The following is a 26,381-nucleotide window of genomic DNA, read 5'->3' as shown; positions in this document are numbered from 1 at the left end:
TGGATTCGATTAAAATTTATTACTCGGGGGTTTTTGTGGTCTCTGATTGCGAATCTGACATTAGCTTTTTAAAATTCAAAATGGCGGATCAAAAATGGCGGACACGATTTTGAAAAATTCATTGGATTCGCTTAAAATGTATTATTCGGGGGTTTTCGTGGTCGCTGATTACGAATCTAAAATTAGTTTTTTAAAATTCAAAATGGCGGACATGATTTTGAAGAATTCATTGGATTCGCTTAAAATTTATTACTCGGGGGTTTTCGTCGTCGCTGATTACGAATCTGACATTAGTTTTTTAAAATTCAAAATGGCGGATCCAAAATAGCGGTCACGATTTTGAAAAATTCATTGGATACGCTTAAAATTCATTATTTGGGGGTTTTTGGGGTCGCTGATTAAGAATCTGTTATTAGTTTTTCAAAGTTTAAATGGTAAGAATTTTTAAAAGAATTTATCCACTTTTGAAATTTTTCAAAATTTTTGGCGGCCACTTTGGATAAAAAATTATGTATTTTGAAAATATGACTACAGAATCGTGATCAGCGACCCCAAAAACCCCCGAGTAAGAGCTTTTAAAGGAATTTATCCACTTTTAAAATTTTTCAAAAATTTTGGCGGACATTTTGGATGAAAAATTATTTATTTTAAAAATCTGACTTCAGAATCGTGATCAGCGACCCCAAAAACCGCCGAGTAAGAATTTTTGCGAATGTACGTTAAGATGTTTTCTTGTTTGGGCCGTGACGTGTATACACGTCATCCACTGTTTGGGCCAGTTTTTTTCATGGCGTGTATACACGTCATCAACAGTCAAGGGGTTAAGATTAAGATTGAGAGGTTCACTTTTTCATATCAATGACGAAAAATATAGCGTATGCGACTCGCATACGTAACAATTTTTAGGTTTACATATAATATACTATTCTTTTCTTTTCTAGAGTTATTGATCTATTAACGAACATTCTTCAGTTATTCTATTCAAAGTTATTGACATTTTAAAATAAAAAATTCTGAATAATCTAATTAAAATTTTTTTTTAGAAATATATAGTATTTTTGGTATTATATTTGCATACAAGTTTTAATATATTGAATATTTCATAAAGGCATTAAAAGTTAGTTATTTGACATAAAAAACTCCATGAGAAAGCAAAGTCTCCATGCAATGAATGTACACAGGAAAAAAAAGTCTGACTCCATTTACACCTTAAATTCAGCCCATGTATTTCACATAAGTCTGTCCTTGTTTAACGGAGCTGACTCCGTTTACACCTTAAATTCAGCCTCAAAAATAGGCTGAAAGTAAGACTTTTTTAGTGTGTAATTATAATATAATTTTTATAACTTTAATATTGCAAATTAATTTTAATTAAACATAACATTTTTATAATAATGAAGAAAAATTAAAACATTTTAACTGACTTTAGTTTGAGTTCTCTCTTTTTTTAAATAAGTTAATTTCTTCGAGCCATAGATATAGGAGAAAACCCGGTTTATATTAATTAAAAAGTATATTTTTAGAAGAAAAAGATCCCAGTAAAAAAAACTAATTCAAACGGATTGAAATGAATTAAGATTTTTGGTAGAAAGCGGGATTCATACAAGCTCTTTGTATATTCGATTGAATTCGATTGAATTTGCCTGAAGTTGTGCAAACGAATTCGCATTCGTAAGAAATGACCAAGGCATGCATTGTATTCGTGATGACGAATTAAAAAAAATTAAATTAAACTCTTTGTGAATTCTTTTTAATTTATTTCAATTAGTTTTTGTTTACTGGGATCATTGTCGAAGTCCATTAACAAATACAACTTGAACGGTTTGGGTTTCAGAAGCATATATTTTTATAATAACATAAGATATAAATTAAACATTTTAATACAACTTTAAAAAAATTAATTAAAAACAAAACAAACTGCAAATAAAGCTAGGAAGAGAAAACTAGAACTGAATTTAATATGACGATTCGACAAATAGGGCACGTTTCTTCGGGGTAACCTCTGAAGCAATTAAGGCCGTTGCACATACATAAATGCCTGCATGGCAGTAGAAGAACAGTTGGAAAATTTTCAAGGCAAACGCAACACTTTGGTAGATCCCTCAATAGCTGTTGTTGTGGCTTTGTCTGCAGCCGTTCCCTTTCGGCTATTTAAAAAATTTTATTTTTTTAAACCCAGTTTATAATAAAAATCAAAAGAATTTTCAAAAAGTGTAATATTTAATCGAAATTCCAAACTCATAAAAATTGTCATTTTAGAAAAGATAACACATTTCTATTAAAACTTTTTGTGTAGAAATAATGATTTTTTTAGGATTTCGTTCACACAGTAAAATGTGACGAAACCCTATTATAGAATCTTTCTAAAGAATATATACATTCTCTAAGAAAAAATAATATAATTAATAAAAAATAATTTTTGGTTAAGTTTTGATATATTGTAATTTGAAATTTATCTCAATCAAAAGTTTTTAATAAAAAACTGTCACTCTAAAATATAAATGTATGTAAAAATGTAATTGTGAATTATTAAAAGGGATTGAGCAAAAGTAGGTGATGGAAAGAGATTGAAATAGACTAAGATTAAACCCAAGGTGTAAATGGTGATGAGTGTGTACTAAGATCAAAATGTGGATAAAAAGAGAAAAGTACAAGGATAAAAAGGATTGAAGGGAATAAAACAAATGTTATTTAGAAAGATAAAGAAAAAAAATAAATACAAAGATTCAAATCAGGATAGAAAGAGAATGAAGTAAATAGTAGTAGGATTAAAAGAGATAAAATAAGGGTTATTAGAAGAGGTTGAGAAAAAATATGAGATAAAAAGATATTGAAGGGATTAAAAAAGGAAAAGTCTGGGATAAGGGAAGGTTATAAGCAGAGATCAGTGTTTTCTTAGATTAAAGTAGCGACAGAAAAGGAAGAAAGTAGATAGGAAAAGTATTGAAGAAGATAAGAAAAAAAAATGGTTTCATTTTTTAAAAGTTATCTGTCTGACAGATATCAAGTTGTAAAAGTTGATGGCGAATATAGTGAACCTTTTTTAGCGACCTCTGGGGTATCTCAGGGATCGCGTCTTGGTCCTTTAATGTTTATTTTGTATATGAATGATGTAAAACCTGTTTTCAGGCATTCCTACTTTTTGCTCTATGCAGATGACCTTAAGTGTTACAAAATAATTAATTCACTTTCAGCAGAAAAAGACACTTCAGATCTGCAAAAGGATCTGAAGAGATTACAAAAATGGTGTGGTAAAAATCATCTAAGTATTAATATTAAGAAAAGTTATGTTGTTTCATTTTCTAAAGGTTAAGTTAGCTCATATAACTATACTTTAGAGGGTCAGAACTTGGAGAGAGTAATTAGGATGCGTGATTTGGGTGTATTGTTCACTAGTAATCTTAGTTTCAATGATCACGTCACTGAAATTGTTTCAAGAACCTCGAAATCCTTAGGGTTTATAATGAGATATGCTTCTGTATTTCGTGGTCTTGCAACAATTAGAATATTATACTTGACGCTTGTCAGATCAATAGTTGAATACGCATGTATAATCTGGTCTCCTTTTTATGTCTTCCACATAATCAGAATTGAACGTATTCAGAATAAATTCCTTAGATTTGCTGCAAGAATACTTAATATTCCATTTGATTATCGTACGCATGATTATGAAAATTTAAGAACTTTAATGAATATTCCTCTTTTGACATCTAGATTTCATTTTTCTGATATGTGACTGTCCACGAGAAAACAGGGCTTAGGTCCAAAAAATAAATTTTGAGTTTTTTATGGTAATCGACAGATTTTATGTTGCTTTTTCAGATGCAAAAGTCAAAAGTTAAAAATATCAACTACTTTCGACAATATATCGTTTTAAAGATGGGTATGTCAAGCGTAGTTAACTTCAATCGTAGTACTTCAATCGCTCGCCCTGTGAAATTCACGTTTGGGAGCTAAGCCCTGTTTTCTCGTGGACAGTCACATATGTCTTTTTTGTACAGACTGATGAACGGAGCTATCTATTGTCCCTCACTTTTATCCATGGTAAATTTATCTGTTCCTAGAATGTTTACTAGACGTTATACGTTATTCTCAGTGGCATTTCATAGAACGAACTATGGTAATAATTCATTAATTGATCGACTCACTAGAGAAGCTAATATAATTTCTAATGAAATAAACTTCTTTGATAATAATGTTACAAGGTTCACAACGGCATTGCGTAACATAATGTTTAATAGAAACTGAGATTATTTAATTTGAACATAAAAAGTTTCAACCTAGATTTAAGTTAAAAATTCATTATTATATTAGATTTAGGAGTACTTTTGTACGAAAGGGCATGTCCCGTTATGTTTCTTAAATAAATAAAATGTTATTCAAAAAGATTGAGAAGAAGAGAAGATAGAAAGCGATAGTAGTAATAAAAATGGGGATAGATTAAAAGAGATAAACAAATATTCAAGGAGATAGGATTTCTATCCCTTTACCTCCAACAGGGAGATATAAAACTAGATAATTAGTATGAAGTGACATTGAAAAGGGTATAAAAAGTTAACTTTGGGGATTTAAAAAGGATTCAGTGGGATATAATAAAGGTTATTGAAAAAGATTAAGAAAAAAGAAAAAATTGGATTGTTAACTAATTAATTTTTAAAAAATTGTAATAGGATTTTTTTATTCTAATAGAAAAGAGCTAGACTCTGATAGAACCGAAGGGATAAAAAGAGACAAGTATGAACTGAGATTTAAATAGGGAAAGAATGGGAAGGAAGTGAATAGTAAAAGGATAAAAGTCGATAAAGTAAGAGTTATTAAAAAAGATTGAATAAAAAGGAAAGATAGAAAGAGATTGAGAGGAATGACAAAGAGATAGCCTGGGATAGAAACAAGAATATTAAAAGTGATATGTATGTTCTTAAATGAAATTATAGATAGGAAGAGATAGGTGTGGATATTGAAAGTATTAAAAGAGATGAAATAAAGGTTATTGAAAAAAATTGATACAGAAGGAGAGATAAAATGTGATTGAAGTGATAAAATGGGGATAGACTAAGAGAGAGAAACTTTATCTCTTTCTGTCTCAAAGATAAAAAAAATATTTAAAGAGATAGGATTTCTATCCCTTTACTTCTAGCAGGGATATTATAATATTACTGAATGAATTGGAAAGCTTTGTTGATGATGAAGCCAAAAGAGCAAATTGGATTGGTAATTTGAAAAATATAATAAGATTGCGATTACTTTATGAGGCTTTTTGTAATTCGTTCTTTGCGTTTCTGTATGTAGTTTGTAAGTTGTATTTTTATTTGGGTCTTCGAACCCTGCTTGACTGCAGGGAGTGTAAATAAAGTTATACGCAAGATTGATCCTCTTATTTGAAAAGAATTCCTCTTATTTTTAAAGGATTATTCTCAACTTAAGGGGATGTCAAAGTCGATGCGATTTTCCCATTGAAGCTCAATGCAAAAATCCAATCGACTTTGACATCCCCTTAAGAATATTCTTAATTCCAAGGGGATTTTTCTTGGAATTTTACCCTCAAAAATAGAATATTTTATTTCGGTCTAAAAAAGTTGAGGTTGTATTAAGGAGATACTACTGCGAGCCTCTATCTCAACAAGTTTAGCGGTTCAATTGCATTTTGAACAAAAAAGAATTTCTTACTTCGTCGTTGTTGTTCAGCGTCGTTGTTCACAACCACTTCGAGCTCAACATTTTGAGGTGGTTCAACTTCTCGAGGACGACCCATGCCTCTCATCCGAATAAGACCTCTGGGGCATCCAGCACCTCTCTGACGTCCAGCACCTCTCTGCTGTCCAACACCTCTTTGCTGTCCAAGCACCTCTTGCTTGCCTAGGACGTCTAACACGTCCAGGATTTCCTAATGCGATAGGGCCTCTTGGGAGTGCGACGCCTCGAGGAAGAATTGGGTCTCCTTGGATTTCAGCCTCTCTTGAGAGTGCAGCGTCCTGCAGATGAATATCTTCTTGGGGTTCAAAAGGATGATGATCTTCATTGTCATTTTCCTCTTCAACGACATCATTCTTTTCGATACCTTTTTAAATTGTAATTTATTATTTATTATAATAATATAATAATACACTACCGGTCAAAATTGAGAGACCACCCATTTTCAGGCGAATAAAAAACATTTTAAAACATAAAATGTATAGAAACTAAAATTTTTTTCTTTTTATTTTTTGAAAGACGTTAATCTTTTGAAAAGAACAAGATCTTTTAGAAGTCATTTGGCCAATATTTTATTTAGATTTTCACTATTTTAAATTAAACTATACCTCGTATCTCATTGTAATACTGCTGTCTTCTTTGTAGTCTCGCCTGAATTACATTGAGGTCTTCATGTAGGTACCATAAAAAACAAAGTACATATAAAAAATGTGTCATTTTATATTATAGATTGATTAATTAAGATTTCAATCCAACAGAATTATTTTTCACATCAAGTTAATTGAAAAATGGATTGTAATGTAAAGTGATATTATCACTTTATGTTAATATACCAAACAATTCTTGTTTTAAACAAATTCTTCTTATTTTGATACATATTTTCATTTTTAATTTGACTCAAGAATAATCCTCTTATTCTTATGGGATTTCTCTCATATTAATATCCTCATTTAAGAATATTCCTCTTAAAATAAATTAATTGGATTTTAAAATTATTTTTATGCATTAAATCGAAATCTCATTATTTTAAAATAAATTTGTTATTAACCCTTAAAGTACACACTTCAAAAACATACGTTCGATACACACATGGGCGATTTGTACCTTGCAATATTTTAAAACCTTATATCTTTATCTCAAATTGATCAAATTCAGTCAATTTTTTTAATCGCTAGGAAATGTTCTGAGGAATATGAAAAATATAGTTTTGTTGATATAAAATTAATGTGTTAAAAAATATTTAACAATAGGGGAGAGTGGGGCAAACCGGACCCCCTAACGGTTTTTTGACTCTTGTGACTAAACGAATCAACCGATTTCATTTTTCGATGACTTGTTTAAAAGATAATTTAATTGCGTAACTTTTTCCCAGAGACACCTATACTTTATCTTTTATTGTTTAGTTGCTGTGTTAACTTTAAAAAATTTTGCAAATGGTCCGGTTTGTTTACCCCCTGGGGTAAAACCGGACCGTTTGGTTTTTTATTTATAATATTGCATTTACATAATCTACAATAATAAAAAACATAAAGAATCATGTAAGCAATGGTTTTAGTAATGAAAATAATAATACGGGATTGAATTTTAATTAAATAAATATTTTTTTAAATAAAAAAATTAAAATGTTTGTCATTATCAGAGAAACAATATTCAAGGGTCCAATTCTCATTGAATGACAATTATTTTTCATTGTAAGTAAATATTTTAATGAAAGAAACATTTTATTTAAAAATAATTTTTATGAAACTTTAATTCAATGGAAATATCATATGTCCGGTTTGCCCCACAGGCTCATTTTGAGAATAAATATTTGTTTAAAAGAAACGCTTTGCAAATTCATCAAAGTTTTTGGTGGTAAATATTCCTGAGGTGTGTACCTTCAAAACCTAAGGCCTAATATTTGGAAACATTACACGATTTCTTCAGAATTTTCTTGAGAAAAAATTCGTAAAAGTGTTGAAAAAAATTTTTTTAAAAACTTTTGCTCCCTTCGTCGCATAAACGCAAGCTAAAACTGTGAGATTGAAAAAATAAGGTATACTAAACATAGTTGTTTTAAATTTGTAAACAACACTTTTTCCAATTTCGCCATTTCGGAAATATTGAGAGGGGTCCGGTTTGCCCCACTCTCCCCTATACAATGAAATGTTTTAAAGAATGGAACGCATTTGAATCAAACACTAGGGCGATCTAAACCCAGTTTGTACTTTAAGGGTTAAGATAGGAGTGAATATTTCTAAAGAAAAAATTCAGTCCATGGAATTAAAAGATATTGTTATCCAACCGGGAACATTGATATTCCTCTCCATAACCTCTTCATCAACTACAACAGGATCTTCTTGAGGAACCAATGCTGCATCAGCTGCAAATTACACAATTAATGAAATTACATGATTAAGGTTAAAGAGTTGTTATTGCAATTATTATTTATATTAGGAAACAAGACGGTTATAATTCCTCAGTATAACTTCGTCATACTAAAAATAATAAACTTTTAAGAAATATAATTAAAATAATAGAAAAAATTAAGCATAAGATAAAATTAATAATTTGGTTGTTGTATTTATAATACAATGAATGAATTAATTTATGTTAACTTACGTCTCTGCAACATATGTTCAAATTCTTGACGCCTTCGAAAATTCACGACAGACCTCAAAAACTCTTCCACGGTGATTCTAAATTAATAAATAAAAACAGTAATAATAATAATAATAATAAAATAACTAGAATTTAAAAGATAATTTTCGTCAGATTTTAATAATAATTTTTATATTTGTGTAGTGTTTTTTCACACCTTCCTAAATCCAATTCATCAGTGCATTGTAAAATATGAATATCATCCAAAATTGAAATTGTTCTTCGTACTCTTCTTACAATGTGACCCTCTTCAAACCGTTCAAAGTCAAGATCTTGGCCATTCATATAATCTCTTTGTTTTTCTGATATATAAATTTTTAAATTTAAATTTAATGGTACCATGTAATTACCTTAATATACCACGTAATATTACCTTAACATTTTTTTTAAAAATTGCTCGGGGGTTTTCGGGGTCGCTGATTACAAATCTAAAGTCAGATTTTAAAAATTCAAAGTGGTGACCCCTAAAACCCCCGAATAACGAGTTTCAAGCGAATTTAAGCAGATTTGAAAAAAATGTCCACCATTTTAAATTTTGAAAATCTGACTTTAGATTCGTGATCAGTAACCCTGAAAACCCCTAAGTAAGAAGTTTTAAGCGAATTTGATGAAATTTTGAAAAACAAGATTTTGCTATTTTCTTTTGCTATTTTCTTATAAATATATTACTTATTGTTTATAATAATTATAATTGAACTATGTATTTTATTTTACAAATAGTAGTAACGTTTGTGATTAAAACAAGCTAAATTAATTGTTAATTGGTTTAAATTTATAAAAACTATATCAAATCTTATAAGTGGAATATGTATTGGGTGTTTTCGACAACGTCGTTTATACCTGTAAGGTGCCACAAAAAGGTGCTCAACCTACTTATTTGAAACTATTCAATTTCAATGATTTTGATTGGCTAAAGTAGTGCTATCAGGAGTGCACGTGAAACAAGCAAAGGAGGTTATAGTGACGATAACATATAAACTAAAAACCTGTTGTAACTAAAAAATAGTTTTAAACGCAAACAAACACGCTTATTCTGTTATCCTTAATAGAAAAACAGCTATTTTTTTGGCTGGAGTTGGAGAGTCACGGTCGTGATTGGTTGTGAAAATGACATGATGACGGCGCGAGTGGTTGAAATACGATGATAACGGTCGCTATTGGCTAAAATAATTTTAAATTTTTGTGCACGCGCAGTTTTGAGGTGTTGAGGACAAAACAAAAAAGTTTTGTGATTAAAATAAGGATAAGGAGGATATAGATAAGTTTTTAAAAATTATGTAAATAATTTTTTCTTTTTGTAAGTATAATTGCAATTAATAAATAAACATCTTTCCCGTCTAAGTCACTAAAATATAATCTATTTCTTCAGCAATTAAACTTATAAAAATTAAACTTATTATAAAGAAATTTAAGTAACTTTCTAGAATTAGTTTAAAAATTCTTGAGTTATATCTGTAACTTTTAGAATTAAATTTTAATGGTAGATATTCTTTTTCTTAAAAGAAAAACATTAATATTTTAAAAATAAACTGGATGCTTATTTCCGCTTTATACAAAGAACATTAAGACATGTAAAGTATTTTCGAAATTATATTAATTTAACTAATAAATATAATAGTAATTGAGGAGAAAATTTTCAAAAGCTGATAAATCCATTCTAAAAAAATTGAGATAAACATAAATTTAATATTTTAAAGACCTCACAAATCGACCTGTTACTGTTAAATGTAAGAAAAAAAATTATTAACAACGAATTTTCATTTTAAAAACTTTTTGACATAACTAAGATGACTTATAATTTTTGTTTTTTATTAGAAAAAATTACCAAAACCTTTAAATCACTTATTTATGATAATGTTTGATTAAAAACAAAACGTCTTAAATATAAAAACATTGTTATAAAAATATATCAATACAAATTTTTTAATTTAAAATTTACTATAGTGGTTATGTGAGAAAAGTCATTTATTTCATTTTCTCGAAATAAGAAAATATGGATTTATCAAGTTTTGAAAACTTGCTGCTCAATTATTCATTTATCATTTATCACTGCTGTTTTCTCAAAAACTTGTTTTCGCACGTAAGGTCCCTTTTCATAGACCAGGTCATATATTATGAACACAATTAGTGAAATAATCTTGCATAATTGTTGTGTTCTTAAATTAAGGTTTTTTTTGTCTCAAATGATAAGGAGTGGGCGCACGACGCGCGCAGTTTTGGTTCTAGTGAAATAGGTTGAGAACCTTTCTGTGGCAACTAACCGCTATAACCGACGACTTTGTTTGAAATTATGATCTACTTTACTATTAGAAATACCGAAAAAGGTGTAAATATTTGTCCTTTCTCCGCCAAATCTGCCAGGTAATTGTCGATTGCATGCTTCCAATTGGTTGTTGGTTCTTGTGGGGCATCGATAAACACTGACGATATTTGCTCTGGGTTGCCATTGTAATCGTAAGTAGAGTAGAACGGGGCGAGGCAGCCAACACCGCACATTTTAGATTGCTAGGCAGTTATTTAAATAGGTTTTTTCAATTGAAATATCGCGTTAGAAAGCCTGCCTTCTTGGCTAAAAAATCGCTATAGAACATTTTGAGGTAGGTTGCACTTAAAAATTTCTACGTTTTGTTGCTTTAATAATAAATAAACATAACTTAAAGTTTAAATTAATGAAGTTTAACAAGATAGTTGTTCATAATTTACTTTTATTTTGTTAGTAAACTTTAAAAATTTACATTTCAATAATATTATAACAAAATAACATTAATTAAATTTAATTTAAAATTTAAAGAAAATATAAATTTTTTATTCTCAAATAAAATAGTTCATAAAATTAAATATGAACTTTAAAACTTATTGAAGTAGTAAAAAAGAAAAAACATTTAGAAAAACTAATAGAATCTATCTACTTATTGTTTTTTGGGACGGCCGCGGCCAACACTTTTCTTTTTAGCACTTTCAATACCCAAACCTGAACTTTTTGCCGCTTGCTGAAGTTGCTTATCAACTTTTGCTTTTTTGGTTTGTTCTGCTAATATTTTTCTTGTTACAGCAGCAGCTTTGGAAGCTGCTTTCTTTGCTTTTTTCTCACTGAGGGCTTGCTGCTCTGCGTGCTATGGTGTCATTTCTTGTGAATCGGTTAAAATCGCAGATTTACGTTTGCGGCCACGTTTTGTCTGTTTGCGCGGTGCAGCCTTTGGGTACGGATGAATTTCTTCTAGAGTTTTATCCAAATCAACTGTTTCATTGACATCGGAAACAGCTGACATCCGTTCTTGCTCCGTGTCAGAATCCGCAGAAGTGGATGCCCGATTAACAGTGTTTTCGCGATCAGTTATATCCGATGGTAAGAAATCGATGTCCGTGAACACATTTTCGTTCAATGGCCAAATTCCAGACACGGCGAAGCCACTTTTGATGTTGGAAACAGACGCACCCGATTCGATAGGTTTCGCAGCAATCCGTGGGATGTCATAGATCGTGATAGTCTTTCTGGCATTTTGCGGCAATCGCATCCAAGTGTCGCACGCGGCATGAAAGTAGCGCTTAATGGGACCAAACACGGATCTGTCAAGTGGCTGCAGTTTATTCGTAGTGTGTGGTGGAAAAGAAAGGACGACAATTCCATTTTCTTTACAAAAATCTAAATTGGAAATCGACAGATGCGATTCGTGATTGTCCAATAATAGTAAAACTGGTACTTTTTTCGTCGGATGTGCGTACTTGACAAAGTGATTCAAGAATTTAAAAAATTGTTCGCTTTTCATCCAACTGGATGGATTTGCCGCACCATCTGCGTCTAAGCCTGACAAAAAATGTTCTTGAAATTTCGCCCGTGGAAAAACGTAAAAAGGTGGTGCTACCATGCCACGTGCTGAACATGCGAGAGTGAGCGTCACTAGAGTTCCTCTTTCGCCTGATGAAATGCCACCTACACTTCTTGCACCACGTGGAGCTACGACAGGAACAGGTTTTTGTACTGTGGTTAGCGCTGACTCGTCAACATTCCAAATGTTTTGCAGTTGTATTTTAAATCGCTGAATGACGTCTTTCAATTTTCCGAAAAATTTCTTGACATTATGACGATTGAATGCAGTCGCCCTGCCGAGACTAGTTGCCATTGGTTTCCGCAGTGAAAGATCTGGATGACGAAGCATAAATCCATTAAGCCAATCCGTGGTAGCGCACTTTGATTTTTTCCATGATTTCGGAACAGATTTAATCAATTTTTTCTTTGTTAAAGTTACTGAAAACTCGTAAGCAAGTTTACGAACCGCAGGATAAGACAAATCGTGATACATTGCCACTGAGCGCAATAAATATCTTTTCAGCGATGCTTCCTGTTCTGCATTGAAAATCTAGAAATAAAAGCAAAAATATCTAAGTAATAAGAAAAAACACTCGAGAAAACAAAAGAAGGCATCATTAGTTTACATGTTTATATGCATGAGGATTTTCAGGAGTTTTACTCTTTAATCGACAGCGTAAAGCTCCTCGTGAAACGCCAAATTTCATAGCTGCGCTGTTAATACTATTGCCTTTTTTCACGGCATCGAGTGCCGCCGACATTCCCGTTTCATTTAATTTTTCAGTTTTTCGAAGATAAGTGAGCACCATAATACTGAAACACAAAAAAACAAAAAATTTATTGTTGGCTGCCTCGCCCCATGTTTTCGTTGGCCGTCTAACCCCACGAGTACTTTTTTTAAAAAACATTCACAGGACCAGTAATATTAAAAATATAGCGATTCCATTTACACCATCGTCTTCAGCACTAAATTCTGCATTAAAAAACACTTAACTGAAATTTATTTATACACCTCAATTAACGAAAATCAGACAAATAACTCTATAAAAAGATACATCCAAAAGTCTGTTTTTGTAAATGATGCTGTCACTTCTAAGCTGGTGCAGTAATAACACCCATCTGTTAGCAACTGAATTGAACTACTATAAGCACTCTACATTATCGACGGCGCGCGATTTCAAAAAGCGACGCAGAAATAAGAAGCAATTGGCTGTCTCACCCCGTTGGCTGCCTCGCCCCGTTCTACTCTACCTTATAAATTCTAGAACTCTTGGAAAATCCTCGGCTAAAGCCAACGCCATAGCCATCCACAAAATAATTGAAGGTGCGTTTTGCAACCCTAGTGCTTTCCACTTTCTAAGTAACGCTTGGGTATAGTGAAACCAGCAACCTTTCAATATTACGTTAGGAATTAATTGGAATAATGCGGCCGTCGGCGCAGCTTCATAATCTCCAATAACCGAGATTTCTCTTCCTAGAATTTGAGGCGCTAATTCTAAAATTTTTCTCCATATAGAAAGATACATTTCTGTAGTTTTAGAATTTGTGAATACCCAAAAGACTGGAAATATCTACAAATTAAAAATAAATTATTTCATAAGTAACACAGGCACTCAAAAAAAATTCGTGGCCCAGAAGACAGAACCTTATATTCCTACATTTTTGGGGTCGCTGAAACCGAATAAGACCATGAAAAATTTCTTAATTGCCCATTTTCCTGCTACCACCCCCTTCACACCCCCACACGAGAGTGAGAGAGTTGGCATTTCAGTTTTCAAAAAAAGTCGAGAGGGAGTGAAGGAGAGGACTAATTTATTTTTGGTGCACTTTTTCGGTTTCAGGGATCCAAAAAACATAGGAATAGACACCGCATACGACTTTTCGTGAAAGTGACTTTTTCGTGACTTTTTGTGAAAATAGTACATTGCACAACTAGTGGCGAAAGTGTGATTTTTCGAGAGTGAAGTTTGCGGCTCGAAAGTATCGAGAGCAGCAATCACTCAAGAAAAATCATTCTTTCACCACGTGTTGTGCAATACGTTTTCTCCAACGCCTTGGGAGGAAAGGTTTCTTAGTGAGTTTCGTATAATTTTAATTTAACGTGCGTTTATGTTTAATATAATAAAAAACAAATGTTTTGAGTGGGGAAGAAGTTAGATACAAAATATATCTTGGTCAAAGAACATAAAAAAAGAATTAGGTCATGATTTACTTTCGTCAAGCCAAATTTACTTTCGCCACGCTCTTCAGAGCAGTTGAGAAAAGTTCTACTTTCGAAACACTTTTCTACCAAGAAAAGTACTCCTTTCAGAGCAAGCGTTGGAGAAATTAAATTTTAACTCCCTCTAAGGGTGTTTTTAGGGCGTTCTGGGGGATAAAGGGAAAGACGAATTTCTTTTTGGTGGTCTTTTTCTGTTTCAGCGAGCCAAAACACATAAGAATAGACATCCTACTCGACTTTTTTTGAAAACTGAAATGCCAACCCCCTCACTCTCAGTGGGGTTGCAAAAGGGGTGGTAGTGGGAAAATGGGCAATTTAAACATTTTTTCATGGTCATATACAGTTTCAGCTACCCCAAAATTGTAGGAATATAAGGTTCTGTCCTCTGGGTTACGATTTATTTTGTGCCTGTGTAATTAATAACCGGCTCCCACCCTGGGGTTAAGCGGACACTTTGATATTTTATCTATAATAATGAATTTGTATAATCTACTACAATAACAACAAACTTAAAAAACCATGTAAGAAACCGTTATCATTGAATTGATTGAATTTTAATTAAATAAATATTTTTTTAATTAAAAAGAAAAATGTGGACAGTGAAATGGGAATGTTGAATCTGAAATCGAAGTATAGAAAATAAAATCGGAATGTGGAATCGGAAAAAGTTACATAATCGAACCGATAGTAATGGAAAAAAATATTGAAAAAATTGACAATATAAAATAAGAATTAAAATAATTCAAATTTTAATTTTTAGATAATTTTTGGTTTTACTACCAAAAAATAGAGTCAAATATTTATATAGCGGACTTCCATACACAAAATACAATAATTTATTTACTTATAATTGCCAAAAAATGACACATCTAAATAATAAAGGAAAAAATTGTTTAGTCGTCTCTCTACTTTTATATATAATAGGGATGGCTTCGAAACTTTAGTTTCATTTTAGTTTCGAATATGGCAACAAAACTAAATACAGGGACCTTTTAGTTTCATTATTAGCACGAAAACATAAATCAAGGTCGTTTTAGTTTTGATTCCTGCGCATCAAAACTATAGTACATTGTACAACTAGTGGCGAAAGTGTGATTTTTCGAGAGTGAAGTTTGCGGCTCGAGTGTAGCGAGAGCAGCAATCACTCGAGAAAAATCATTCTTTCACCACGAGTTGTGCACTACGTTTTCTCCAACGCCTTGCGAGGAAAGGTTTCTTCGTGACTTTCGTATAATTTTAATTTAAAATGTTCTTATGTTTAATATAATAAAAGACGAATGTTTTGAGTGGGGAAGAAGTTAGATACAAAATAAATTTCGGTCAAAGAACAAGAAAAAATAATAAATTCATGATTTACTTTTGCCACGCCAAATTTACTTTCGCCACGCTAAAAATTACTTTCGCCACGCTGAATTTACTTTCGCCACGCTCTTCAGAGCAGTTGAGAAAAGTTCTACTTTCGCCACACTTTTCTACCAAGAAAAGTACTCCTTTCAGAGCAAGTGTTGGAGAAAATTATTTTTTTCGTTTTTATTTAGTTTCGAATCCTTATATATATATATATATATATATATATATATATATGGGCAATTCCACGTGAGATTTCAGTCGACCTCTTAAAATCGGCCAAAAATATTTTTTTTCTATTCTGTATTGAAAAAAAACAGATACGTATTTTTTTATTATTTTTTTGGAGGCCAAATTTTTGAGTTATGAATTTTCAAAATTTTCGCTTTTTAAATGTAGGTATATTTTTAATGTCAGATAACTAAAAAAATATTGCTTCTTTTTATTTTTTGACAAGAGAAAAAAGTTTTGTTTTTCTCTCTACTTTTGAATAATCATAACAACAAATTTTTTTTTTCATTTTTTATTAAAAAAATAAAAAAATTTTATAAACAAATTAATTTTTTTTAACTTTGGGTATGATAAATTTTTAATTTTCTTTTTTTAAAACATACCTGGAAATGATAAGAAGGTTTTGCAAAAAGTTTCAGAGTGGGCCTGACAAGTTTGATGGGTCCAAAAAAATAATTAAGCTGTCCATGCAGGTCGCACGCTCGTGGCACAATGGGATTTTTTTACAATTTATTATTAAAAATTGTCTAGAGCCTACAAATTTTATCGGATTTTGATTATTATTGAATTTTTAGGCTCTAAACAATTTTTAATAATAAATTGTAAAAAAATCAAATTGTGCCACGTGCGTGCGACCTGCACGGAGAGCTTAATTATTTTTTTGGACCCATCAAACTTGTCAGGCCCACTCTGAAACTTTTTGCAAAACCTTCTTATCATTTCCAGGTATGTTTTAAAAAAAGAAAATTAAAAATTTATCATACCCAAAGTTAAAAAAAATTAATTTGTTTATAAAATTTTTTTATTTTTTTAATAAAAAATTAAAAAAAAATTTGTTGTTATGATTATTCAAAAGTAGAGAGAAAAACAAAACTTTTTTTCTCTTGTCAAAAAATGAAAAGAAGCAATATTTTTTGAGTTATCTGACATTAAAAATATACCTACATTTAAAAAGCGAAAATTTTGAAAATTCATAACTCAAAAATTTGGCCTCCAAAAAAATAATAAAAAAATACGTATCTGTTTTTTTTCAATACAGAATAGAAAAAAAATATTTTTGGCCGATTTTAAGAGGTCGACTGAAATCTCACGTGGAATTGCCCATATATATATATATATATATATATATATATCTGTCTATCTTATAAAAAGATATCGCCACCGCCGCTGTTTAAAGATTCAAAGGTCAAAGATCAAAGGTCAAAGGTCAAACATAACCTTAAAACCCCCTTCCTACTCACAGGTCACTTGGCAAACATAACCTCAAACCCCCCCCTATTCATAGGTCACAGGGAAAACATAACCTCATAACCCCCTTCCCACTCACAGGTTACAGGGCAAACATAACCTCAAAACCCCCTTCCCACTCACAGGTCACATGGCAAACATAACCTCAAAACCCCCTTCCTACTCACAGGTCACATAGCAAACATAACCTCATAACCTCCTCCCTACTCATAGGTCACAGGGAAAACAGATCCTCATAACCCCCTTCCCACTCACAGGTCACAGGGCAAACATAACCTCAAAATCCCCTTCCCACTCACAGGTCACTTGGCAAACATAATCTCAAAACCCCCTTCCTACTCACAGGTCCCTTGGCAAACATAACCTCAAACCCCCCCTCCCAAAACTCAAACCTCTATTTTCACATGGTCAATTGTATGTAGCACTTTCGAGATGTAAAAATAAAAACAAATTGTTTATAGAAATTGATTCTGAAGATTTTAAAGAAATAAAAAATATTGTATGGAAAGAAGTTTTTGAATAAAACATTTGAAATATTTCAAAAAACGATTGGTTGATTTAATATAAAAAATTATAAATGTGTCAATAATGAAAGTAAATGCCATTCACTGAAAATGAATTAAAATTTCAATTTATTAATGAGTTTTGTAACTTTAATTTTTTTTAAAAAGTTTTTGTTATGCCGTTGTGTATATGAAGAAGTATTAAAAAAGAATTTCAGATTGGGTAAAATTTAGGTACCTTCCTGTTGATTCTGCTAAAATCTACAATGACAATCAGTAATTTTTACCTGTAGCCAAGGCTACGTACACTTTTTTAATTTTGAAATTACTTTTTTTAGTACTTTTTAACATATACAATGATATGTAAACACTTTTGATTAATTATATTTTAAAACTTATGAGAAAAACTTTTTTAATAACTTCCGATTTTAGATTTGAAAAAATTAAAAAATAAAATCAATGACTCTCACTATTAAATAATGAAAATGCGTCTAACTGAATAATTACAACTTAAAATTTTTCATTAATTTTACTATATTTACAATATAATTTTTATACTTTATTTAATATTTTTTAGTTTAGGTGAGATGCTAAATTGGTTTGTAATAAACTTAATTAAAAATTAAAGTTTATTATACCTCCTCGCGGTGCATCTTGGAAACAAATTCTTTAAAAGCTAAAAAAATAAAATATGTTTTAATACTTTGTTACTAAAAATTTTAATTAAATTTAATTATTCAACAAACATTAATTAAGTTAATAAATAAAAAATTTTAATTTTAATTTTAAATAATTTGGCTAAAAACCAATTGTTGAAGTATTTTAAATAATTAAAAAAATTTAAATCAATGTACTTTTAGATAAAAACTTTAAACTGTAAATTTAATAACGGGGGGGTTGGCGCGCGAAGCGCGCAGGGGGGCGCAGCCCCCTAGTATATATATATCAGAACGCCGGTTTACCGGACTATCATGTCGGGCGGAGTCGTTTTAAAGCGAACAATACAATGAGGCAGGAAAAAGAAAATCGTAAATCACAAGTCAAAAATTTCGCTAAACCGGCGTTCCAGTGTATATCTTATGGGCGAAATAAGAAAGCGAGCATTTTGGAACACTGATAAAAACTCCAGGGCATTGGTCGACAATGCCGAGTGTTTTTGGTCAATGTTGACTATGTACGATTTCGGATTTTGCCCGTAAAATATATATAATTATATACTAGGGGGGCTTCGCCCCCCTGCGCGCCAACCCCCGAATTATTTCGGGGTTGTTACTATGCATAGTAATAAGTTAATGATGGCTTATTTTCTTTAGAAAATGATTCTCTATTACTTGACAGCTCAGATTTATAAACAAATACACCGTTTTGAAAATATGCTTATTTGTTTAAAAAAAGTGATTTAAGTTAAAAAAGTCTTTTTAAACAAATAGGCATATTTTCTTTTTTTTTTTTTTTTAAATCTGAGCAGTCAAGTTATAGAGAATCATTTTTTAAAGAAAATAATAATAGTTAAATAATTAATTGACTTAAATCGAATCAGTTTTAAAAAAGTTTGACCTTTTAATATGAAGAAAACTTTGATCATATGCAAAATGACTAAATAAATTGTTGGAAGTTTTAAATTTTTTTCTTGAAAATTAATATTTGTTCTTCCAGAAGATACGAATATCTTAATAATATTAAAAAATTCTTTAATGTCAATTCAATATTTTTTCTGAAGGTCTACATACCTGTTTAGATCCTTAAGATCTAAACAGTAGAATGTCAAATTACCTAAAGATATCGACGTAATGTCATAGACGCTTGTAGGCCTCATTTTTACCTGTAGGTCAAAACTGCCTTTAAATTTGAAGAAAATTTTGAGAGAATCGTCAGAGGACATTTTGAGGGCAGAGAAAATTGTTTGTGAATTTTTGACGTTTAGGTCAAAACTGCCCTACATTTTGTGGGCAGAGGGAATCGTTTGTCAATTTTTGACATGTAGGTTAAAACTGCCCTTAAAGACCTAAATATTAAGGGGAGAGTGAATTGTTTGTCAATTTTTAACGCTTAGGTCAAAACTGCCCTTAAAATTTACCTAAATTTTGAGGGCAGCGGGAATTGTTTGTCAATTTGTGACGTGTAGGTCAAAACTGACCTTAAAATTGACCTAAATTTTGAGGGAAGCGGGAATTTGTTTGTCAATTTTTTACGTGTAGATCAAAACTTCCCTTAAAATTGACCTACAATTTGTGAGGGGAGAAACTACAGGTCAACTCTTGACCTGTAGGTCAAAAAATCTTGAAACAGCGGCGGCGATATCTTTTTGTAATATAGAGAGATATAAATATATATATTAATTATTAACTAGATTACCGTATTTCCATATCGCACATGAACAGTGTACAGTTGTATAATTCTAGGTCTGGGAGGTACGATCTATAAGACGTTGAAGAATAATTATTTATACTAACATCTTTAACTTTGAAATCATTTAATTTAGGGGAGTAGGAGATCCCTGTATAATTTTAACCCATCTTAATAGTTTAGAGGCCAGTTTCACCAATTCCGATTAATAGTTAATCAATGATTAAATCCTTAACCGACCAGTCATGTCCGGTTGAAAAAATTAATTAGTTAATAACTTTTTAAATAAAAATAAATTTTTTTAAAAATATAATAAAAATTGGAAAAACTTTTAATAATCAATCGCATAGATTTTTACAAAGTTTACTTTTCTCAAAAATTAAATTTTTTGGAAAATAAAAAATTGTAAATTATTTAAGAATTAGTATAAAATGGTAATTAGGTGTCATCTAGCGGATATTCATTTTACTTATCATATCGATAAGACAGAAATTAACATTTCAATATTTAAGAATTAAATAAGAATTACATTTAAGAATTAGGTAGAGTAAACGTACCAATTGTCCAGGATGGTTTTAGTTGTCGAGTAAACAAACTTTTTAATTTATTTAAACATTGTAGCACATTGTAAATGCAAAAAGTGATAAATATTAATTTTCTTATGCGTTATACATGTGAAAAAAATATATTAATATTACATCCACAAACAAAGGAGACATTTTAGACAATATTTCTTGGTTATTACCATGGTAACATCGACAAATGGGACACCATCGGTAATTGGTACAATTATCCTGCTTTTATTAATTTTTTATAGCAAAAATATGGTTTAAGGTACTGAAAAAATGAAAAAAAGTGAATACCCCTAAAAAAGGTTAATTTTGATTGGCTTGAAATGTTACTAGTTATACTTTTAAAATTCAACTTCTTTCACATTTTTTATTGCTTTTCTTTGCAGAATTTTTAAAGACTTTTTTTACGATTCTGAAGAATTAATAATGGATGTATAAAAATTTTAATTTTTCCATAAAATAAAATTTCAAAAACAGTTAAATATATATTTTTTAATTTTAATAATATAGAATAAATTTAGATTTTACATAATTACAGAAAAAATTGACGCATCTAAACCTCTCCTTAAGATTACTACTCACGTCAAACGTTCCATCCATGGAGAACTGTGTTCCTTCTCGAAATGCTCGGATCATCGTGTCTGTTGCAAACATCAATGCTATAGAACCATCATTGCTAGTTAGTGTTCCTCTAAATGTGCCTTCAGTACACTCATAATTTAAGTCCAGCAAAATTCTTCCAAGGGCCTCCAATTCCATTGGAACTGGTCCCCTATGGTGAATCATTTGTTTGTACATTGTTGATCTTATGGACTCGTAATTAATTGAACTTGCCACAGCGAGAGGATACCTGACATGTAATTTTTTTTTATAAGTATTGTAATAAAAACAGACTTCTGTCTGCATATTGTTGACTAGAACTTGGAAAATCATGTTTAATTTTTGAATTTGAGTAGTAAGAGTTCTAATAATGGCATGAAAGAATTTTGTGTGTGTATGTATGTCCGCAATATTTTTTCCGTTCATCACTCAAAAAAACAGTTAAACGGATTAGAATATAATTTAGTAGGATATTAGTTTAACTTAAATTTCAAGCCATATTTCATTAAAAATAATAATTTGAAGGTAAGTTATAGCACTTTTTCCAAAAATTCGAATATTTTTATTCTTTGACACATTATCATTAAACTTTCTGTATCTAGGTTTTTGATTTCGATGAATCAAATTTTAGCATTAAAATTGAAAGATAACCAACAATTTTAATTGTTGTTCTTTATATAGGTAGGCTTTCGATGTCGATTATCTCTTTTTAAAATTAAAATAAATAAATAACAAGCAAATTTAAAGTTGTTACGAAAAACAAAAAACATAAATTTTCAATATTTTTTATTTCTTGTCATTTTTTACCTAATTATTTTATAATTAGTCTTTTAAGGTTAATAAGTCAACTTTTAACATTATTAAAGAGTTTCCGGCAAATTAGAAATTTTTTTTAAAAAGTCGTCCTCCGTATTGGATCCGACATTTTGAATTTCAAACATGTGGTAAATCTGACATCGGATTTGTAACCAGCAATTCTAAAAGCCTTCTAGTTCTAAATTTCAGGCAAATTAAATCAATTTTTGAAAAAGTCGTCCACCACATTAAATCTGCAATTTTTAGTTTTAAAAAACTAACATCCGATTCGCAATCTGCAACTTCAAAAACATTAGAGTAAAGATTTTGTGTCAAATTGAATCCATTGTTGAAGAAAGCGTTTGCCATATTAGACCCAAAAACATAGTATACCCAGGGTGTCCGGCAAGGATTGAAAAAAATATTCCCTGACTTTTCCCTACCTATTTACTGACATTATTTCTGCTTTCTTGGCACATAAATATGAATACTGACTTAGGGGCCGTTCACAAACTACGTCACACTCCGAGGGGGGGTGTCAAGCTGTGTGTGACGAAGTATGTAGAAAAAAAATTTTTTGTATGAAAAAAATGTGACGAAGATAAGGGAGGGGGTCAAAATTAGTCCAAAAAAACATGACGTAGTTTGTGAATGACCCCTTATTTGACCTTCGCGCTGCCAACGATTTTTTTATAAATGCGGGCTCCGATGTGGTCACCCGGGGTGACCAGACGCTTTTTTATTTTTATTTTCTAAAAACAATTTAAATTCATCACAATTTTTCCATATAATTATGTGTTAATAAAAATACTGTATTTCAATAATCTTTTCATGCATATTGCAGATATAAATTTAATTATTATTTAAACAATTTTTAAAAAAATGATTGTTATTTACCAACTTTTTCTGAATGCACTTAGAAAGTTGCAGTTTGCTAATTTGGCAATTTACTAAATTGTATATGATTACAGATAAAGAATAAAAATTAAATTATTATTTAAACAATTTTTAAACAAATTAATAATTTGTTTATAAATTGTACTTAATCTATAATCATATAAGGTTTAGTAAAATGCAAAATTAGGAAAAAACTGCAACTTTCTATCGAGTAGCATTATGTAAAAAGTTGGTAAATAATAATACTTTGTTTAAAAATTGTTTAAATAATAATTCATTTTTATTCTTTATCTGTAATCATAATTATAGAGTTTAGTAAATTGCAAAATTAGGAAAGAAACTGACACTTTCTAGGTGCATTGAGTGAAAAGTAGGTAAATAACAACAATAATTTGTTTTAAAAAATAAAACATTCATTGTAACATCAAAATATATTGTATTTATTGTCATAAAACAATTTTACTGTAAAACTTTGATGATTTTATTTTTATTTTTTTGTAATATACAAAATAAACACCTGGGTAATTTTCAGTAGTCTCGTACTTACTTTTTTAATTGTTATAAATAAACAAGAAAAAATGAAAAAAAATTTAATTTTTTTATTTTTCGAAAGTAGATAATGAAACTGAAGTTATCAACGTTTGTTCGACGAAAAATATAATACGTAACAATTTCCCCGCCTCAGATCCAATTTTTTTACACATTTATTATAGATACTAATATTAGAAGTCATTAGAAATTATTTTCAAGTGGAACCAGGTCGTGGAGGGCAACGATTTTGATTTTTAGCACGGATTTTTCAAAAAATCCGCGACAAAAAATCAAAATCATTGCCCTCCCCGACCTGGTTCCAGTCGAAAATAATTTCTTATGATTCCTGACATTAGTATTTTTAATAAATGTGGAAAAAAATTGGATCTGAGGAGGGAAAATAGAAATTGTTTCGAAATTTCTGAATTTTCGAAAAATCCGTGACAACAAGAATGTCAAAATCGTTGCCCTCCACGACCTGGTGCCACTTGAAAATAATTTCTAATGGCTTGTAATATTAGTATCTATAATAAATGTGGAAAAAAATTGGTTCTGAGGCGGGGAAATAGAAATTGTTTTTTTTAAATTTCTGAATTTTCGAAAAATCCGTGACAAAAAATCAAAATCATTGCGCTCCCCGACCTGGTTCCACTTGAAAATAATTTCTTATGATTCCTGACATTAGTATTTTTAATAAATGTGGAAAAAAAATTGACTCTGAGGCGGGGAAATAGAAATTGTTACGTATTATATTTTTCGTCGAACAAACGTTGGTAACTTCAGTTTCATAGTAGATAAGATTTTGTTCAGTTAAGTAAAATCGCGATTCGATTGATGCAAAAGTCGAGAAGATAAAATAAATAAAAATATCGAAATATCAATTAATAAATTATTATACTTTATTAATAATATAGAAAAGTTTTACTATCACCTTGCACAAACTGTGTCAAAAACTGCCCTTAATGTCCTATTTCCTCTAGCATTCAAAGCTTCAGATTTTAACTCTAATTTTAATCTCGCGACAGGTAAAGCCAAATTATCTGGCCCGTGTCTGTGATCACTAGCTTCAATGATTTCCCCTGTAGTTGTGTTTAACTTTATAAATCCAGGACAATGATCATTTACACGAGAAATACATCAGTATACTTGAAATGGCTCAATTTGCTGTCTTGATTCTTTGTGATATACAAAGCCCCGATAGAAATGTTTCCAAGTGTTGGCTCGTACGCCCTGTACACTAATAAGTGTGTTATAATCCTCAGCAACATTTTGTTGATTTACCAAAGGTTCCTCCAATCTATGTAATTCGTAAATTTAAAAACTCATTAAAATGTAAAAAATTGGGTTATTTTTTAAAAATAAAATTCAATTTAAATTATCACCTTCTTCCCAATGTCTGAGGAATTAATCTTCCTTAAGTAATTTAAAATATTTTTTAGTTCATGAAACGTCAATAAAATAAAATAACGACTGTATAACCAACGACTATTTGACAGAATTTTGTCAGTTTATTTTTCTTTTTGATGAAATAAACAAATGAATCTTAACGATAAATTTGATTGTTCTGATATAATAATTTTTAAAAAATGTCACTTTTTGAACATTTAAAGAAAACCTAAATTTACAGGTACAAGGAGATTTTATTTCAGTACCAAGTTTTATTTACAAGATAAAAATTATTATTTAAAAATTGTACAGTATTTTCAGGTTAACAATATTGAAAACCAATCAAAAAATATATTGGCTGTTTTCGGCACTCGCCCCGAGTTAACTCCGGGTTAATGGTGATTGGTTATACCAACAGAATGTTTTTGATGATTGGATAATATTTATCTCGGGGTTAACCCTGGGTGAGTGCCGAAAACAGCCATGGAAAGCTCACTCACGTGAGTCTTTTTAGTCCTGTTTTAAGGACGTTGGACAATCTATGGTTAACATGGATTTTCAAATTCTAGGCAGCAATGTATAGGCAAAAGTTCGATTTTATTAAATATAGATATTAATTAGTAAAAATAAAAAATAATTAATATCAACTTACGATAAAACGCCACTTTATCAAAATCACATATAGAAAACCACAATTTATATTTTCCATGAAAATTATATTATATTATAATATAATATATTATAATTATAATTATAATTATAATTATAATTATAATTATAATTATAATTATAATTATAAATTGTATTATAATTATATTATTTATAAAATTATATTTTACTTACCATTCATGTAGATTCTTCTGCATAATATTCTCTTCAACAATACAAAATTCAACAATACAAATTGAGTTGTCATAGATAAATTAAGAATAATTATTGACTTAATTTTAATAAAATTAGATTATTAAAATAAAAAAATATACAATTACTTCTATATTATATAGCCAGATTCCTTATTTCATTTCTTATTTTAATCTAGTGATGTATTTAAACAATACAAAATTTAACAATATAAATAGAGTTGTTATTATTATTCAAATTTCTAACAATTTGTATAGAATTTCAGGGTATAAAATTTAACTAATTTGTATAAAATACTTGTATAGAAGTGAATTGTATGCAGATAAAGGAGAAATCAAATTTTCAATATATCCTAATTCCCTGTACTTAATTGAACAGTAGAGAGTTAAACATTTTATTTTTTTGTATAGAATTAAACAGTATCCTGTTAAGCAAATTTAAAAAATTTCTGCAACTTGACTGTATAGAAATAAACGTTATTAATTAGTTGTGTAGAGTTGAATCGTATACAACTTACCTGTGTCGAAATAAACTGTACAGAGATAAACATTTGTAGATTTTTTAAACTTTTGTATAGAATTTCACTGTATAGAGATAAACGTGAATAAAAATTTCAAATTTTCGAAATTACTTGTGCACAAATAAACCGTATAGAGTTTCCACATATTATTTCTGTAAACTGACTCGTGTCGAGTTTAACAGCG

General features: G+C 30.1%; 2 protein-coding genes across 4 annotated transcripts; both read right to left on the bottom strand.

The window, feature by feature from the left end:
* Positions 1–2,100: 2,100 nt before the first annotated feature.
* Positions 2,101–8,228, bottom strand: LOC122497780. 2 transcript variants are annotated; one of them, XM_043605069.1, is made up of 4 exons: positions 7,976–8,228; positions 6,300–6,359; positions 5,668–6,058; positions 2,101–2,147 (listed from the first exon to the last, which is right to left on the bottom strand). In XM_043605069.1, the coding sequence occupies exons 1-3, from the start codon at positions 7,998–8,000 to the stop codon at positions 5,730–5,732; spliced, it is 414 nt and encodes a 137-aa protein (XP_043461004.1). In that variant the 5' UTR covers positions 8,001–8,228; the 3' UTR covers positions 2,101–2,147; positions 5,668–5,729. The 2 variants fall into 2 exon arrangements, with proteins under 2 accessions (XP_043461004.1, XP_043461003.1); XM_043605068.1 differs by lacking the exon at positions 7,976–8,228 and having other exon boundaries at positions 6,300–6,469.
* Positions 8,229–11,188: 2,960 nt separating this feature from the next.
* LOC122497779 lies at positions 11,189–26,381 on the bottom strand. Of its 2 annotated transcripts, XM_043605066.1 has the most exons (4): positions 26,195–26,381; positions 25,660–25,690; positions 21,190–21,457; positions 11,189–12,689 (listed from the first exon to the last, which is right to left on the bottom strand). In XM_043605066.1, the coding sequence occupies exons 2-4, from the start codon at positions 25,680–25,682 to the stop codon at positions 11,445–11,447; spliced, it is 1,536 nt and encodes a 511-aa protein (XP_043461001.1). In that variant the 5' UTR covers positions 25,683–25,690; positions 26,195–26,381; the 3' UTR covers positions 11,189–11,444. The 2 variants fall into 2 exon arrangements, with proteins under 2 accessions (XP_043461001.1, XP_043461002.1); XM_043605067.1 differs by lacking the exons at positions 25,660–25,690; positions 26,195–26,381 and adding an exon at positions 12,766–12,952 and having other exon boundaries at positions 21,190–21,333.

Source organism: Leptopilina heterotoma, unplaced genomic scaffold (assembly GCF_015476425.1).
Source record: "Leptopilina heterotoma isolate Lh14 unplaced genomic scaffold, ASM1547642v1 Lhet_1394, whole genome shotgun sequence".
NCBI classification, from domain to species: Eukaryota; Metazoa; Arthropoda; class Insecta; order Hymenoptera; family Figitidae; genus Leptopilina; species Leptopilina heterotoma.
The sequence above is the reverse complement of the archived record's forward strand: the minus strand, read 5'-3'. Positions and strand labels throughout refer to the sequence as shown.

What these genes read in the sequence shown, in the direction of transcription:
- LOC122497780 (XM_043605068.1), bottom strand. Translation starts at nt 6,408, where the DNA reads ATGACACATTTTTTATATGTACTTTGTTTTTTATGGTACCTACATGAA. An exon ending in GTATTACAATGAGATACGAG is followed by an intron (nt 6,059 to 6,299) that starts GTATAGTTTAAT and finishes CAATTTAAAAAG; the next exon opens with GTATCGAAAAGAATGATGTC.
- LOC122497779 (XM_043605066.1), bottom strand. Translation starts at nt 25,682, where the DNA reads ATGCAGAAGAATCTACATGAATG. An exon ending in CAGAAGAATCTACATGAATG is followed by an intron (nt 21,458 to 25,659) that starts GTAAGTAAAATA and finishes ATTACATGTCAG; the next exon opens with GTATCCTCTCGCTGTGGCAA. An exon ending in CCATGGATGGAACGTTTGAC is followed by an intron (nt 12,690 to 21,189) that starts GTGAGTAGTAAT and finishes TTTTATTTCTAG; the next exon opens with ATTTTCAATGCAGAACAGGA.